Below are 13676 nucleotides of genomic sequence, written 5' to 3' on the forward strand. Positions count from 1 at the left end.
AAACCATAACAATTAAGTACAAAACAATAAGATCTATACCCCCGCTCTCCTCTGCACTGTAGCAGCACGTACATTCTCCGACGACATCTTGATAATGGTCGAGTACATGTCACTAATGTACTGTTTGCTGTGCGCAGGGGCCGCCGCCGCGCCTCCAGCGGTGCCTGCCGCCCCCGCCTTCCGCTCGCTGGGCGTCAGAGAGCGCCGCCGCTGCTGGAAGGCCAGTGAGCGCCTGCGTCGGCGCCGCCGAGCGATCTCCTCTTCGTCATTCTGGGACAGCGAGCGCTTGCGCTTGCCCGTGACGCGCTTGGCCGAGTCGGGAGGGGGCGCGTCTGCGTCTGCGTTGGCCTCCTGGTCTTGGGCTTTGTGCTGGGTCTGCTCCTGCTCCTCCTCGTCCTCCGTGAGCTCGTACTGCTCCACGTCGCTGCCGTCGTCGCTCTTGGACTCGCCGCCTGGCGCCATTTTGTCGATGGGAAGTGATGTCACCAGACAGACTGATTTCTAAATCAATAGAAATGTAACTTAGAAATGTGAAGCCAACTGCAGCTTTCCCAAATCACATATTTTAATAATACTGTAAAAACTGTAATTAGGCCCCCCCCCTCTAATAGTGCCCCACCCCTGGAGACTTGCGATAGTGCCCCACCCCATGAAATTTGACGTCTTTGGCTGGAGACTTGAGATAGTGCCCCACCCTCAAATAGAGCCCCACCCCAACCTTTTATCTGAAAAATTGAGTTTGATTCTGAGTTTTTCCTCATAAATTCCAAATATTTCACATCAAAATTTAAAGGTTTGTATGTCGACTTACCAATGTCAGTGATTACTGTCAAATTTTTTCTGTAAATAGACTTTTTAACGCTAGTTGTTTTTGGTGCCCCACTCCCTTTAATAGTGCCCCCTTGTAATAATACCGGGGCATAATTACAGTTTTTACAGTATTGCTTTTTTTTGAGAGGGTTTACTACAGTTTTTACTGGGATAGCAGTGGCCGATGATAGGTCATGCTGCTAGGCAGCCCAAATCGGGTTAATTCGAACCTCGGTAGCTGAAGCCGGTAAACTGAGGCCGGTATCGTGGTCCCTTGTCACTTTCTATTGGTGACCCGGTAACTTGAGCCGGTAGCTGAGTCCGATCTCGGGTCGCTCATTTTCTGTCTACTTCAGATCGTGTTTCGTCAGTGCATGACTTCAGCCATTTCGCATTCTAACTGCTTACCCACCTATGTGGTCACCCGCCTGCCTTACCCGTCTTACACACGAGCTACAACGATTGCTCAGTACAGCCACCAAGGTCCCTTAGAGCGTGTTCGCTAGGTAGCTGGAGATGGAGATGACCTCTCATCAACTCTATTTCTTGTCTTTTGATTGGTCAAAATAGTTTAGTTCACAACGTGACAACTGGAGAATTACCCCGTCTCCTTCTCCAGCTCCCAGAGGTGGAGAAGGAGAAAGTAGCTGGAGATTGAGGCAGTTCAGCCGCACACACAATGAACGAAGAGGAAGCTGTACTGGTTGCTACATACTCAGCTGTCGCACAGGTTGCAGTCCTCCTATCAGGAGAATCCGACGATGCGCCGCGAGGCCCTAAGGAACAGATTCGTACCGTGACCTCACTGCACTTTGAGCCCATGCTACAGTCAGCCGCGTATGCAAGTTGGTTTGAAGACAATCTTCGCTGCACCAAGCCAACTTTCCTACGGATTGCTGGTTTACTACGAGATCAAGGTGTTCTGTTTGCTGCTGCCAAAGTACGGCAGCATAGCTTTGAGAAGAAAGTTGCAGCCGTGTCAAAACGAGCCCGCAGCAGGGCATCAGCTGCTGCAGTCGTCCACGCAAAGGAGGGTTGCTTCGTAGCGATAGACGTTTCACCAGTATTGCCCTTCTTCTTCTGATTCCCAACGCGGCGATGTGAGTCCTGGTCGCGGGCTGTCGCAGCTACAACTCCAAGCGCAACAGGCTGGCTGGGTGTCTCTGAATGCGGCAGCGCCAGCGAGGAAGTGCGGGCATCCAGCTCCGTTTGAGTAGTGGCCGGTGTCGCATACACAGTCTGGGCAAGAGCAACATCAGAGACAGGTATGTCCAAACTGGCAGCAGCCAGCACGAGGTCGCCACTGGCTGACGGGAACGGAGGCGCAGCTCTCGGAGCGTCATCGGCAGCTTGGTCTTGCCACGAGTCCGGTGTCTCGGGCACAGTGTTCCCGGCCGACGATAAAACAGCAAAGTAAGGAGAAGGAGAGCGAGTCGTTGCAGTTGCACTGTGATTGGCTAATTTTACCTAGATGCGCTCTGTTGTAGCGAACAAGCTGGAGATGGAGATGCACGAACTCCCTGCAGATATCCATCTCCAGCTGCGTAGCAAACACGCTCTTAGAGCGTGGTCGGGCGTTTTCCGGCATAATTCGCCACTATCAGGTTGAAGCATTGTCGATGCAGAGCGCGTTATGGACACTGTGAGCTCCATGACCAGCAGCTTGAAAGGTGAGGCCGAGTTTGCGCCAGAAGGGATAGCGAAGAAGAGCATGAGCGTGTAAGCTTCGCACAACGCCGATCGCGCGTCCTCGGCACTATTTGAATGAGGAACCTTCATCGTCACTTGCATTCGCTAGCTTTACCGCGCAAACACTTTGCCAGTACTACATGTAGTAATTAATACATTTTCTTTGACGCAATGAGAACTGCATGTAGCAACACTGTTTGAAAGGGGGAAAATCGCTGGGGAGAGCATTGCCAAATTAGCAATATATTGCTGCTACTGTATTATCTCGGCTGCCGCGTACGTTGCATTGTGAAAACTTGTTAGAGAAAGCTTGTTGCAAACTTCGAGCATCCCACTGTTCCAGATAGCCAATGCATAAGACAACTTCAACGTATATCGTCTTCAACAGGGTTTACTACCGCTTGCTTTCAAAGATTTACATGCCGTGATACGTACGCCGAAAATTGTTCAATAAAGACTCCGTGCAGAACACTGTAACCTTAGCGCTACGCATGTACATACCATGCATTTAAACACTTTCAAGGACCTTTACACATGTCAGGCAGGGTGCTTGGATTTTCAGTATTGGTCGTCGTGGTGAGACAGTCGAAATGGATTCTCCCCTTCATATCATTCCGCGTGGGTTCATTTTGCTCGATATCGGATCCCCCGAACCGATGTCTTTGTCTTCCATGATGATGCACGGCTCATTCCACAAGTTCCCCTGAACAGCACAAGCCGATCAACCAAGCCCCTCACCACAAGCATGGGCAAGTCCACCACCACCACCACCGCTAACGCTCTCTCCGAGCAGGAGTTCACCAAGCTGCAGGCGCAGCTGCACCAAAGTGCCCAAGATACGTGGAGCTACCTCGAAGCCCTCAAGGCCAACCTAGGCGAGTACGACCACAAGCACCATCTGCACCTTTCAAGCTCGGCGACGTCGTTCTTCAACGATGGCCTCGACCACGCCAAGGAGGCAGTGAAGCAGCTCAGACACGTGGCTGACCACATTCGCAAGGAGGCTGGCGAGGCCGATGTCGTCGCCGCTCGCAATGCGATGGAGCAGGCTTTCAACGCCCTGGCTGACCTGCAGAAGGTCGCCAACGCGTTCGACACCGAGCACCCGACGCCCAGCAGCAGTAAGCAGAGCGAGAAGAAGCCCACCATGTCCGAGACGGTAGGGTGGCTCGTGAGCACCACTCGTGACACCACGTTCAGTGGTTTCGCGCCACTGCAGCGCCAGATCATCGAGGTCCAGACCGCTATCGGTGGGGCCGAGAAGCCGTCGATCAAGGCGCGCGCGAAGGAGGCTGTGCACCACGTGGCCAACAAGATCGACAGCAAGCTGGACAAGATCAAGGGCGAGCTGAGGTCAAGTCCGAAGGCCAAAGACGAGCAGCAGGCCGAGGCTTCTGCGCACAGTGCGTAAAGCGCGACAAGCTGATAGCGACGTAGCAGCTGCAGCGAGTAAATACAGTAGTACAAAATCAACGAACTTGATTCCTTCTAGCTGAAGGATAACTCTGCGACTACTTCCTATACTTTGCTCTCAACCAGCCACCTTTAGGGTAAAGCGACAGAGTCTTGTTGTCTACAATGCCGATGTTAGATACAAGTAATACAGTGATAGGAGAAGAAGTACCAAACGCGATAGGTTGCTCGAGCAGAAGGCCGACTTTGTGTATCGAATTTGTTCGAGTACTTGTGAAGTGGACTATTTTTGGCTAGGGTTCAGCATGTGCATGCAGCCATTACCAGAGGTGTACTAAGTAGCCATTTCATCATTGTTGCTGCAGTTGCAGCCACCATGAAGCGGCTGGAGGCGATGGAGCACTTCCAGCGCAAGATCGACGCGAACCCGATGGACGCGAGCGCGCACCACCACCTGGCGGTGCTGGCAAGAGCAGGAGGCGACCAGGATACGCACGCACGACACTCTCGCATCGCATGGCTCACGCGGCAAGGGGGCCCCGAAGTCTCCAACGAGCTGGCGCTGGCTCGGATCCACGAAGGCAAACGCGACGAGGCCGAGACGCTGCTGCGCCAGACTATCGCGCATGAGCCCACGTTTCCGCATGCATACTGCAACTTGGCGGCCCTGCTGGCCAGACGGGGCGAGTACACCGAGGCACTGACTCACAGCACCACCGCGCTGCGGTTGTCACCGCAAGACCCGAGTCTACACCGGAACATCGCGCGCATGTACGAGCAAGTAGGGCGACCGACGGATGCTCTTGCGCACTTCCAGCGCGCGCTCAGTCTCGCCCCCGACGACGCTGAGGTGGCCAAGCGGGTGTCGCTGCTGACGCTCGGCCGCGGACGCACGGACGTCGCCGCAGAACACTACGCCCGGTACCGGAGACGCACGGGCCAGCACTACGATCTCAAGCTCTGATATGTGCGGGCCCACGACGACGAGAAAGTTGAGGCGCGTCCGCTTTACGCGTTCATGCGTCCAGAATCAACTCAGTTCGCAGACCAGAGCTTGCATTATTTTTCGTGTTCCTAGCATTAACTGGATTCCTGCCGAACACGAATGGATGCTTTGCATCCCCGAGGTTCAGCGAGGAGAGGTCACTAATGCATTGCGCGAGGTCATTTTCGTTGGGCTCGGCTCGTTGGTCGACTTTGGGGCGGCGGCAGACGGACGACTCACTTGTCAACTAAAGCCGTCGCCTAGCTAAATCTGTCGGGGCCAACTAAAGCTGGGGAGCTGAGGCGGAGGGTATCCTGTCTTCAAGGTCAGAATTGCCACCAAGTAAGTGCACTAGTTGACAGCGTTAGCGGGGTATTTTCGGCGGCACCTTCGGCGTGGAGGGAGGTGGCTAAATCTCTCTCCACCCTGGAGGTCCTCGAGCCCTGCCCCTTGTACTTATTCGAGCCTGCCTTGAAAAGTGGTGAGGGATGACACACTGATAGACATCTATCTATCTTGCCAATCTTCCCCCTGTTTTCTGCGTTCTATTGCTGGCAGGGTAGACTAGGTCTTTGCCTTGCACTCGGATTACGAAGGTGGCCTCCAGGGTCAGGCCTGCTCAGCTTCAGAAGCTGGACGCAGTCGAGGAACAGACCTGACCTGGCCCTATTCAATTCAACTCAAGTCCAAAGTCGACAGGCCTCCATCTCGACGCCCTCACTCCACTCCTCGCTCTCTCTCGCGTCACCAACCTCTCCATCTGGCTGGCTGGCTCCCGGTTCCTCGGCAGGCGTAACACGGCGACGAACAACAAGCTCCGCATTCGCCATGAAGCGCTCGTACCCGCACGTGTCCATGCCCGAAGTCGACGACAATGCCCCCACCAGCGTCGACACGGAACCTGTTGCCAGCACCGCCGTTGCCGCAGCCAGCCACGATACCAGCTACTTCAGTCGACCACGGAAGCACCGGGTGCTGAGCCGCGCCCCTCCTTCGGCTCTGGTGGTCCACCCAAACACCGGACTGACAAACTGCTGCAACGTCGCGATCGCGTTGCTGTCACCGCTCTCTCCTCGACGGAAGTGCGGCGAATTGGAGGCGGTGTTACAGGAGGAGACGCTGCTGTGCCTGGTCTTGTCGTTCCTCAACGTACGGGAGCACCAGACCATCCGACAAACCAATCGATCGTGGAGACGGCGAGTGCAGACGTTGGCTCTGGATCGACTTGACTTGTCTGCTCGCACCTCGCCCGTGTGCACTCGGACACTGGACCGCGCGTGTCAAGGAGTACTACAGAGTTACAGTCGTGTCTGTCGGCTCGATCTGTCAGGCCAGCGCTCTCTCAACGACCGTGACCTGCTCGTTCTGACGTCGTGCTTCTGGGCCCACCTCGAAGAAATCGTCGCCGACGACTGCCTCGAGATCTCGGACTTTGGCGTGCTCGCGGTTCTCAACGCGCAGTCGCTTCGTCTCCGCTCCGTGTCGGTGCGGCGATGCAAGCGAGTGACTGGGGAGCTGTTCGCTGCTCAGTCCTCGCCGTCCCAGCAGCTCACAGGATCGCACCCATCCCTAACCGATCTCAACCTCGACGACACCAGCGTGACTCGGGCGTTTATTTCGCGTGTCGAGGCCCACTACCCGACGCTCCAGCGTCTGAGCGCTCTGCACACCCCAGCGCACCGCACGTTTTTCCAGCAAGACCCAGTGTTGAGCCCTCTACTGCGGGAGCTGCAGATGCTGGTCAGCAACGAGCTGGTCGAGCTGCCATTGCTGCCAGCTCTCCTCGATGAATTCAGCCGGTGGTGCCGACGTCAACTTCAGCGTGACATTGGAGTCTTCGCCCGCACACTGGTTGCCAGTGGACCACGAACGTTGCTGGACGTCCCGTTGCTACTTACCAGTGGCCGCGACGCTGTCGACGTGAATGCTCGAGAGGAGGAGGAAGATCGCTTGGCGTTGATGTCCGCACTGCTGTACGCATGTGCGAGTGGCAGAACGCGCGTGTTGCCGGTGCTTCTGGAACTGGCAAAGGACCAGCCCAGAGGTGCCGCTTTCGACTTGGAGAACACCGATGCCGATGGACACTCACCGCTGAGTCTCGCGGTCGCCAATGGGCTGACTGAAGCCACGCGATTGCTCCTGCGAGCTGGAGGTGAAGTGAACACGCGCTCGTTGAGTCTGGCTTCGCCTCTGTACCTCGCAAGCGAGCATGGCTGGGATGTGCTGGTGGACATGCTGCTCGACGCTAACGCACGAAGGGATTACGCTGTCGCGGGTGGCGCGACTGCATTGTGTGCCGCCGCCAAGAACGGGCACAGATCCACTGTGCTAAGACTCCTCGCAGCGGAGAAGCAGGCGGAGGACGAGAAACAAGTTCGAGGCCGCATCAGCAAGCAGCAACTGGTGCAAGCGCTGTTCTTGGCCTGTGAAGGCGGCCACCTGTTCGTGGTCTCCGATCTTCTGCTGTTGACAGAGCTGGACGCCAATGTCCTCATGGACGAGAACGTATCTCCTCTCTACTTAGCGTGTCAAATGGGATACGTGGCCATCGCGTCTCTGTTATTAGCACGTGGTGCCGACCCGAGCTTCCGCCGACCGCAGGGAGGCGTGTCCTGCTTGTATATCGCTGCTCAGGAGGGCCACGACAAGATTGTTCAGCTACTCGTGCGTGCGGGGGCCGACGTGCACGCCAAGATGGACGACATGTCAACAGCGCTGCACATTTCAGCTCGCATGGGACGGAAGGCCGTCTCTCGAGCGCTGCTGCGTTGCGGTGCTCGTCTGAATGATCAAACCCGATCCGGGTTGACGGCGCTGTACATCGCTAGTGAGGAAGGTCACATTAGACTGGTTAACTTCCTCCTGGAGATTGGTGCCGCTCGCGATATCCAGACTGCCAGTGGCGCCACAGCACTCTTCGCCGCAGTTCACCGAGGCCACAGGGCCGTCGTGAGGGCGCTGCTTGATGGCGGGGCGAGCGCCACTGTCGCTAAACACAACGGCACCAGCCCTCTCGACGCCGCAGCCCTGCTGGGTGATGTCAAGGTTGCGCGGCTTCTTCTGCGCTTTGGTGCACGCGTTGGAGGTTTGGCGCTGCACTTTGCTGAGCGTCGTCGGGATGCCGCCGACCTCCAGTCTCTATTACGCACGCGATACTACACTCAGCACTTCCTCCACGGCGCAAGCACTACCATCGTGACAAGCGTTCCACCTACAGTGGCCCCTTCTACTGTAACCTCGATAGTAGTGGCGGCACCAGTTTCGGAAAACGAGACCACATCCGTCCGGTAAAGTTATCAGCGTCCTAGCGTTGTGTACGTAACGCAGACGAACTCGTAGCATTAGAGATCATGTAACTTCAACTTAAAAGGATCAAGTTTGTTGATTTTGTACTACTGTATTTACTCGCTGCAGCTGCTACGTCGCTATCAGCTTGTCGCGCTTTACGCTCTGTGCGCAGAAGCCTCGGCCTGCTGCTCGTCTTTGGCCTTCGGACTTGACCTCAGCTCGCTCTTGATCTTGTCCAGCTTGCTGTCGATCTTGTTGGCCACGTGGTGCACAGCATCCTTCGCGCGCGCCTTGATCGACGGCTTCTCGGCCCCACCGATAGCGGTCTGGACCTCGATGATCTGGCGCTGCAGTGGCGCGAAACCACTGAACGTGGTGTCACGAGTGGTGCTCACGAGCCACCCTACCGTCTCAGACGTGGTGGGCTTCTTCTCGCTCTGCTTACTGCTGCTGGGCGTCGGGTGCTCGGTGTCGAACGCGTTGGCGACCTTCTGCAGGTCAGCCAGGGCGTTGAAAGCCTGCTCCATCGCATTGCGAGCGGCGACGACATCGGCCTCGCCAGCCTCCTTGCGAATGTGGTCAGCCACGTGTCTGAGCTGCTTCACTGCCTCCTTGGCGTGGTCGAGGCCATCGTTGAAGAACGACGTCGCCGAGCTTGAAAGGTGCAGATGGTGCTTGTGGTCGTACTCGCCTAGGTTGGCCTTGAGGGCTTCGAGGTAGCTCCACGTATCTTGGGCACTTTGGTGCAGCTGCGCCTGCAGCTTGGTGAACTCCTGCTCGGAGAGAGCGTTAGCGGTGGTGGTGGTGGTGGACTTGCCCATGCTTGTGGTGAGGGGCTTGGTTGATCGGCTTGTGCTGTTCAGGGGAACTTGTGGAATGAGCCGTGCATCATCATGGAAGACAAAGACATCGGTTCGGGGGATCCGATATCGAGCAAAATGAACCCAGGCGGAATGATATGAAGGGGAGAATCCATTTCGACTGTCTCACCACGACGACCAATACTGAAAATCCAAGCACCCTGCCTGACATGTGTAAAGGTCCTTGAAAGTGTTTAAATGCATGGTATGTACATGCGTAGCGCTAAGGTTACAGTGTTCTGCACGGAGTCTTTATTGAACAATTTTCGGCGTACGTATCACGGCATGTAAATCTTTGAAAGCAAGCGGTAGTAAACCCTGTTGAAGACGATATACGTTGAAGTTGTCTTATGCATTGGCTATCTGGAACAGTGGGATGCTCGAAGTTTGCAACAAGCTTTCTCTAACAAGTTTTCACAATGCAACGTACGCGGCAGCCGAGATAATACAGTAGCAGCAATATATTGCTAATTTGGCAATGCTCTCCCCAGCGATTTTCCCCCTTTCAAACAGTGTTGCTACATGCAGTTCTCATTGCGTCAAAGAAAATGTATTAATTACTACATGTAGTACTGGCAAAGTGTTTGCGCGGTAAAGCTAGCGAATGCAAGTGACGATGAAGGTTCCTCATTCAAATAGTGCCGAGGACGCGCGATCGGCGTTGTGCGAAGCTTACACGCTCATGCTCTTCTTCGCTATCCCTTCTGGCGCAAACTCGGCCTCACCTTTCAAGCTGCTGGTCATGGAGCTCACAGTGTCCATAACGCGCTCTGCGAACGAGGGAGACAACGACTCTTCTGCAACTAAGACTTGGTGCTTGAGAGCAGAGAACCCTTTGAAGTTGTCGTGTAAGGTGCGCTTCACCACTGCCTCCACCGTATCGCTCGCTCGGGAAAAGTCCGCGCCACTGTCACTGCTGCGTCCGCTGTTGCTGGCCCTACTGTCTTCTCCGAACCAGCTTCCTTCAGACACCGATCGGGCGTTATTCGATCCCAAGTTGCTGTTCTTGGGGTTGTCGTTGCTGATGGCGTTGTTCCCGTTCTTGTCACCGCTGTCATTGTTGCCGGTGAGTGCGTTGCCAAGAATCCCTGCAATTCCCTTCGACTTGTCCTTCCGGTCGTAGGCTCGAGCGGTCTTCTTGAGCTGACCCAAGGCGTCGAAGACGGCGTTGATCTTGCTGCGGGTAGCAGTGATCTCCCACTCGGACGGAGCGTCACTCTTGGAGATCTGGTCAGCGACGTGCCGCAACTCGGAAGCCACGTCCTTCGCAGCACGAATGTCGCTCCTCATGAAGGACTTTGAGGTGTTGGCGAAGAGCAGCCCATTGCGGCTGTCGTACTCGGCGAGGTTGGTCTTCAGAACCTTGAGGCAGCTGGCTATCTCGTCTGCTGTCTGTTCCAGCAGATGCTCCAGCTTGGAGAACTCTTGTTCAGCGGCAACGTTGCGAGTAGAAGACTTGCCCATGTTGTGCTTGGGTGAACTGAAGGGATGCAGGCGCTCTCGTGTCTACCGTCGAAATCCGAAATGAGAGCTGAAGTCACCGCGTTTTCCAGCAGCACCAAGGCAACCCACTAACCTGGAAGGTTGTTCCACAGAATAGTGGCTGAACTCGGGACAAACTGCAAACGCATCGCACGAATTGTGTCGCAAGATGAGGCTCGTTCACTAACGACTCGCGTCTTTAATCTAACGACACAAAGCACCTTGGCAACTTGCCTCTCGCATGCTCGAGCATCGATGAACGTGTCATTCCACCTCCGATTTGGGTGGTCCACGCATTGTTTTTGACAACCATCAGTCAGCCAATCAACGAGCTGGATGCAGTTCCCCACTTTTCATCGAGACGTAAAGCAGCCAAGATGGCGACGTGGTTCCAGAAGGAGATCGTGCTCACGGCGCCCAGCCGCGGCTTCCACCGTGCGTCTTCCGTATCACCCACTAAAGGAAAAATGTCCCCAACTCTTCAGGACTAAACTTATAATTTTTGTTTTCCTTCGATAGTGGTGACGCGCGAGGTCGAGAAGCAGGTATGTCATGGTGTCCCCATACCATTACTCGGGCACTTGGGCGTATAATTTGTTCATCTCCTTCGTATTTATTTTATTAATATTTGTTTGCAATTGGTGGCGTAGCTCCCGGAGCTTTATCGCGTCAAGGTCGGCATGGCCAACCTGTTCATCAAGCACACGTCTGCGTCGCTCAGTATCAACGAGAACTGCGACCCGGACGTCCGGTACGTAGAACGCCATTGCTATCTCTACGTAGCGGGTGGCGATTGCGCTGAGCACTCATTGATATTTTTATATTTTTGTTGCAGGACCGACATGGAGGGCGCGTTCAACCGCATCGTTCCGGAATCGTGGAACAAGTAAGCAAGGCGCGATAGAGCGCAGCAGTGTCAGGGATTAGTATTTCCTCTTCTTACACTTGTTTGCGTTCTTTGTAGGGAGTTTTTCCGCCACACGGACGAAGGCGACGGTGAGTAGAACATGCTGGGGATCACCTACTTTATCGCGAGTTTCTAATGCTTGACTCATGATGGAGTAGATGACATGCCGGGCCACATCAAGTCGACACTGATCGGCGCGTCAGTGAACATTCCGATCACGAACGGCAAGTTCAACCTCGGCACGTGGCAAGGTAGGGACGATTGCGTACTGTCTGGGTAGTATGGCTTCTCATTCGTTGTCCATGGTAGGAATCTACTTGTGCGAGCACCGCAATGTCGGAGGCTGGGGCTCTGGACACCAGCGTAAGGTTGTCGTCACCATCCAGGGCTCGACGGCTTAAGCGCATTTCCGCGGACTTTTGTGGCATCCTCGAGATGTTTTGTTGTCAAGACACGACGAATGTACGTTTAGTGAGAACGCTAAATTGTAAACATGGCCGCACCGGCCCCTGCTTGCTCTTTTCCGAGACGAGTGCATTAAGTATCGTACCGAGAAGCTTCTGCCAGCACCATGCGCACGCAGCCCAGTATTGGGCGGGTTATCCTGAGGTTGTACATGATCTGTGTTGCTCGCCCTCCGAATAGTGCATTCGAAATGTGTCTCGTTTAAACCAGAGATGCAGCTCGAACTCGATTCAGCGAGTGCTGTCAAATCCTGACGCAGCCTAGGCATCCCAAGCTGAGCACGCCGCGGTCACCACCCAGCGATTCTTGAACACCACGAAATTATTGGCAATGACATCGATATGGGTGTCATGGTTGTTGGTGACATGTTCGAAGAAGAACGAGGCAAGCCACGACGAAGCTCGACAACGCGCTAAAGTAAACACAAGCTGAAGACAATGATGAGATGAAGATGATAATAAAGTATGCCCCAGTGGACTTTGAGCAAAAGACAATGCTACAGTAGTATCAGCCACGTTTCGGGCTTCTAAAAGTCTGACGCCCCTTATCTGGGTAAGAATTTCCAGCCCTTTTCAACATCCGTCTCGACATTTTCAACCTTCCATTCCACCTTGGTTGCACACACTTTTGTTTTGCTGTAGACAAGAAATACATTATTTAGCATAGATTTACACGTTGGTGTCGTTGCCAGGTGAGGTAGACTGCTGTTTGAAGGCTCAAGCCCAGGTAGCAACTGCGCATTGTCTATCCACACTGGACGACTCCAGCAACTCGATCTCTTTGGCGGCGCCTCTGCAGCTTTCTTCGATCGAATAAATGCGATTCCATGGCGGGCGCGCATCGGGTATGAGCTGCAAATTGTAACAGGCGCAGGCACTGAACACCGGGAGGTATTTCTTGGAGCGGTCGATGGGAATCCGCATACCCTGCGGCTCCCCGTTTCGCACAAACAGCAAGAATCCAGCCAGGAGGTCGACCATCACACCAACTCGATCCTCCTCCTTAAACGTTCCCGCATCCAAAAAGTTCACTCGAGCGGGGAGTTGCGGCTTGGGACCTCGGAACGACCCGGTAGTGATGAATCCACCCTCGCAGTACATCACCGCCGGCATGTGGTCGCATGCCGGTGTCGGCAGCGACAGCGTCCGCTTCAAATGTTGCGCATCGACTCCATAGTACCGGAATCCAGCTTGTCCCTGGGAGATCACCTCAGTGATGCCAATGTAGCTGCCTTCACTGAGTCCCACACACTCCCAGTAGCTCACCGCCCCCGCAGCACACGCCCGGTCGCCAAACATCGAGCCTCCGTTAGGCCCCCAATGGGACACATAGCGGTCTCCATTCTCCACCAAGTACACGTCTCCGCCGTGTCTCGCAGCATCGAAGTGGAGATCAAAGTTGTCTGCAAGTACAGCAGTAAGTGAACGAACGTATCGGTCAAACGCGAAGAAATGGGTAACAACTGAAAGTTATCCCCAAACTTACACGATCCAACTGCCTGTAGTTGCCTTAGCAGCGGCAGCACAGTTGCAAATTGCAGCGTCTCGCTGTGTGGCGGTTGACGCGGCAGCTCCACGCCCGGCAGCAGGCAACTGGCGCGACTGACAAGCCAGAACCAAACGGCAGCGCAGCCCTCGCGGCCGACGGACTTTTGTGCGCACACGATCGCCGCCACGCCGCGGGCGTCCAGGAACTCGAGTAGCGGCGCCAGTGCCGCCAGCGTCACGCTGGAGGGGGCGCTGCTCGACGCTCGCAATTGCTTGGACGGCGGCATCTC

At 55.0% G+C, this 13676-nt stretch overlaps 8 protein-coding genes across 8 annotated transcripts; 4 read left to right on the forward strand and 4 right to left on the reverse strand.

Moving 5' to 3' along the window:
- Window positions 1–33: 33 nt before the first annotated feature.
- PHYSODRAFT_503874 (hypothetical protein) lies at window positions 34–462 on the reverse strand (the record flags this gene model as incomplete). The annotated part of the gene is made up of 1 exon (XM_009527968.1): window positions 34–462. The coding sequence occupies one exon, from the start codon at window positions 460–462 to the stop codon at window positions 34–36; it is 429 nt and encodes a 142-aa protein (XP_009526263.1).
- Window positions 463–1489: 1027 nt separating this feature from the next.
- PHYSODRAFT_440849 (hypothetical protein) lies at window positions 1490–1699 on the forward strand (the record flags this gene model as incomplete). Its single annotated transcript, XM_009527969.1, has 1 exon — window positions 1490–1699. A coding segment is annotated over one exon (210 nt), but the record flags the coding sequence as incomplete, so codon positions are not given.
- Window positions 1700–3244: 1545 nt separating this feature from the next.
- PHYSODRAFT_300359 (hypothetical protein) lies at window positions 3245–3910 on the forward strand (the record flags this gene model as incomplete). Its single annotated transcript, XM_009527970.1, has 1 exon — window positions 3245–3910. The coding sequence occupies one exon, from the start codon at window positions 3245–3247 to the stop codon at window positions 3908–3910; it is 666 nt and encodes a 221-aa protein (XP_009526265.1).
- A 378-nt stretch (window positions 3911–4288) lies between these two features.
- On the forward strand, window positions 4289–4876 carry PHYSODRAFT_331215 (hypothetical protein; the record flags this gene model as incomplete). Its single annotated transcript, XM_009527971.1, has 1 exon — window positions 4289–4876. The coding sequence occupies one exon, from the start codon at window positions 4289–4291 to the stop codon at window positions 4874–4876; it is 588 nt and encodes a 195-aa protein (XP_009526266.1).
- Window positions 4877–8340: 3464 nt separating this feature from the next.
- PHYSODRAFT_501916 (hypothetical protein) lies at window positions 8341–9006 on the reverse strand (the record flags this gene model as incomplete). The annotated part of the gene is made up of 1 exon (XM_009527972.1): window positions 8341–9006. The coding sequence occupies one exon, from the start codon at window positions 9004–9006 to the stop codon at window positions 8341–8343; it is 666 nt and encodes a 221-aa protein (XP_009526267.1).
- Window positions 9007–9717: 711 nt separating this feature from the next.
- PHYSODRAFT_498700 (hypothetical protein) lies at window positions 9718–10509 on the reverse strand (the record flags this gene model as incomplete). Its single annotated transcript, XM_009527973.1, has 2 exons — window positions 9718–9932; window positions 10095–10509. The coding sequence occupies 2 exons, from the start codon at window positions 10507–10509 to the stop codon at window positions 9718–9720; spliced, it is 630 nt and encodes a 209-aa protein (XP_009526268.1).
- Window positions 10510–10904: 395 nt separating this feature from the next.
- On the forward strand, window positions 10905–11835 carry PHYSODRAFT_300364 (hypothetical protein; the record flags this gene model as incomplete). Its single annotated transcript, XM_009527974.1, has 7 exons — window positions 10905–10962; window positions 11047–11072; window positions 11178–11278; window positions 11363–11413; window positions 11492–11523; window positions 11593–11685; window positions 11744–11835. 7 exons carry the CDS (start codon window positions 10905–10907, stop codon window positions 11833–11835), a joined length of 453 nt encoding a protein of 150 aa, XP_009526269.1.
- Window positions 11836–12615: 780 nt separating this feature from the next.
- PHYSODRAFT_503920 (hypothetical protein) lies at window positions 12616–13673 on the reverse strand (the record flags this gene model as incomplete). Its single annotated transcript, XM_009527975.1, has 2 exons — window positions 12616–13301; window positions 13385–13673. 2 exons carry the CDS (start codon window positions 13671–13673, stop codon window positions 12616–12618), a joined length of 975 nt encoding a protein of 324 aa, XP_009526270.1.
- Between the last annotated feature and the right edge of the window lie 3 nt (window positions 13674–13676).

Source organism: Phytophthora sojae, assembly GCF_000149755.1.
Source record: "Phytophthora sojae unplaced genomic scaffold PHYSOscaffold_4, whole genome shotgun sequence".
Lineage (NCBI taxonomy): Eukaryota > Oomycota > Peronosporomycetes > Peronosporales > Peronosporaceae > Phytophthora > Phytophthora sojae.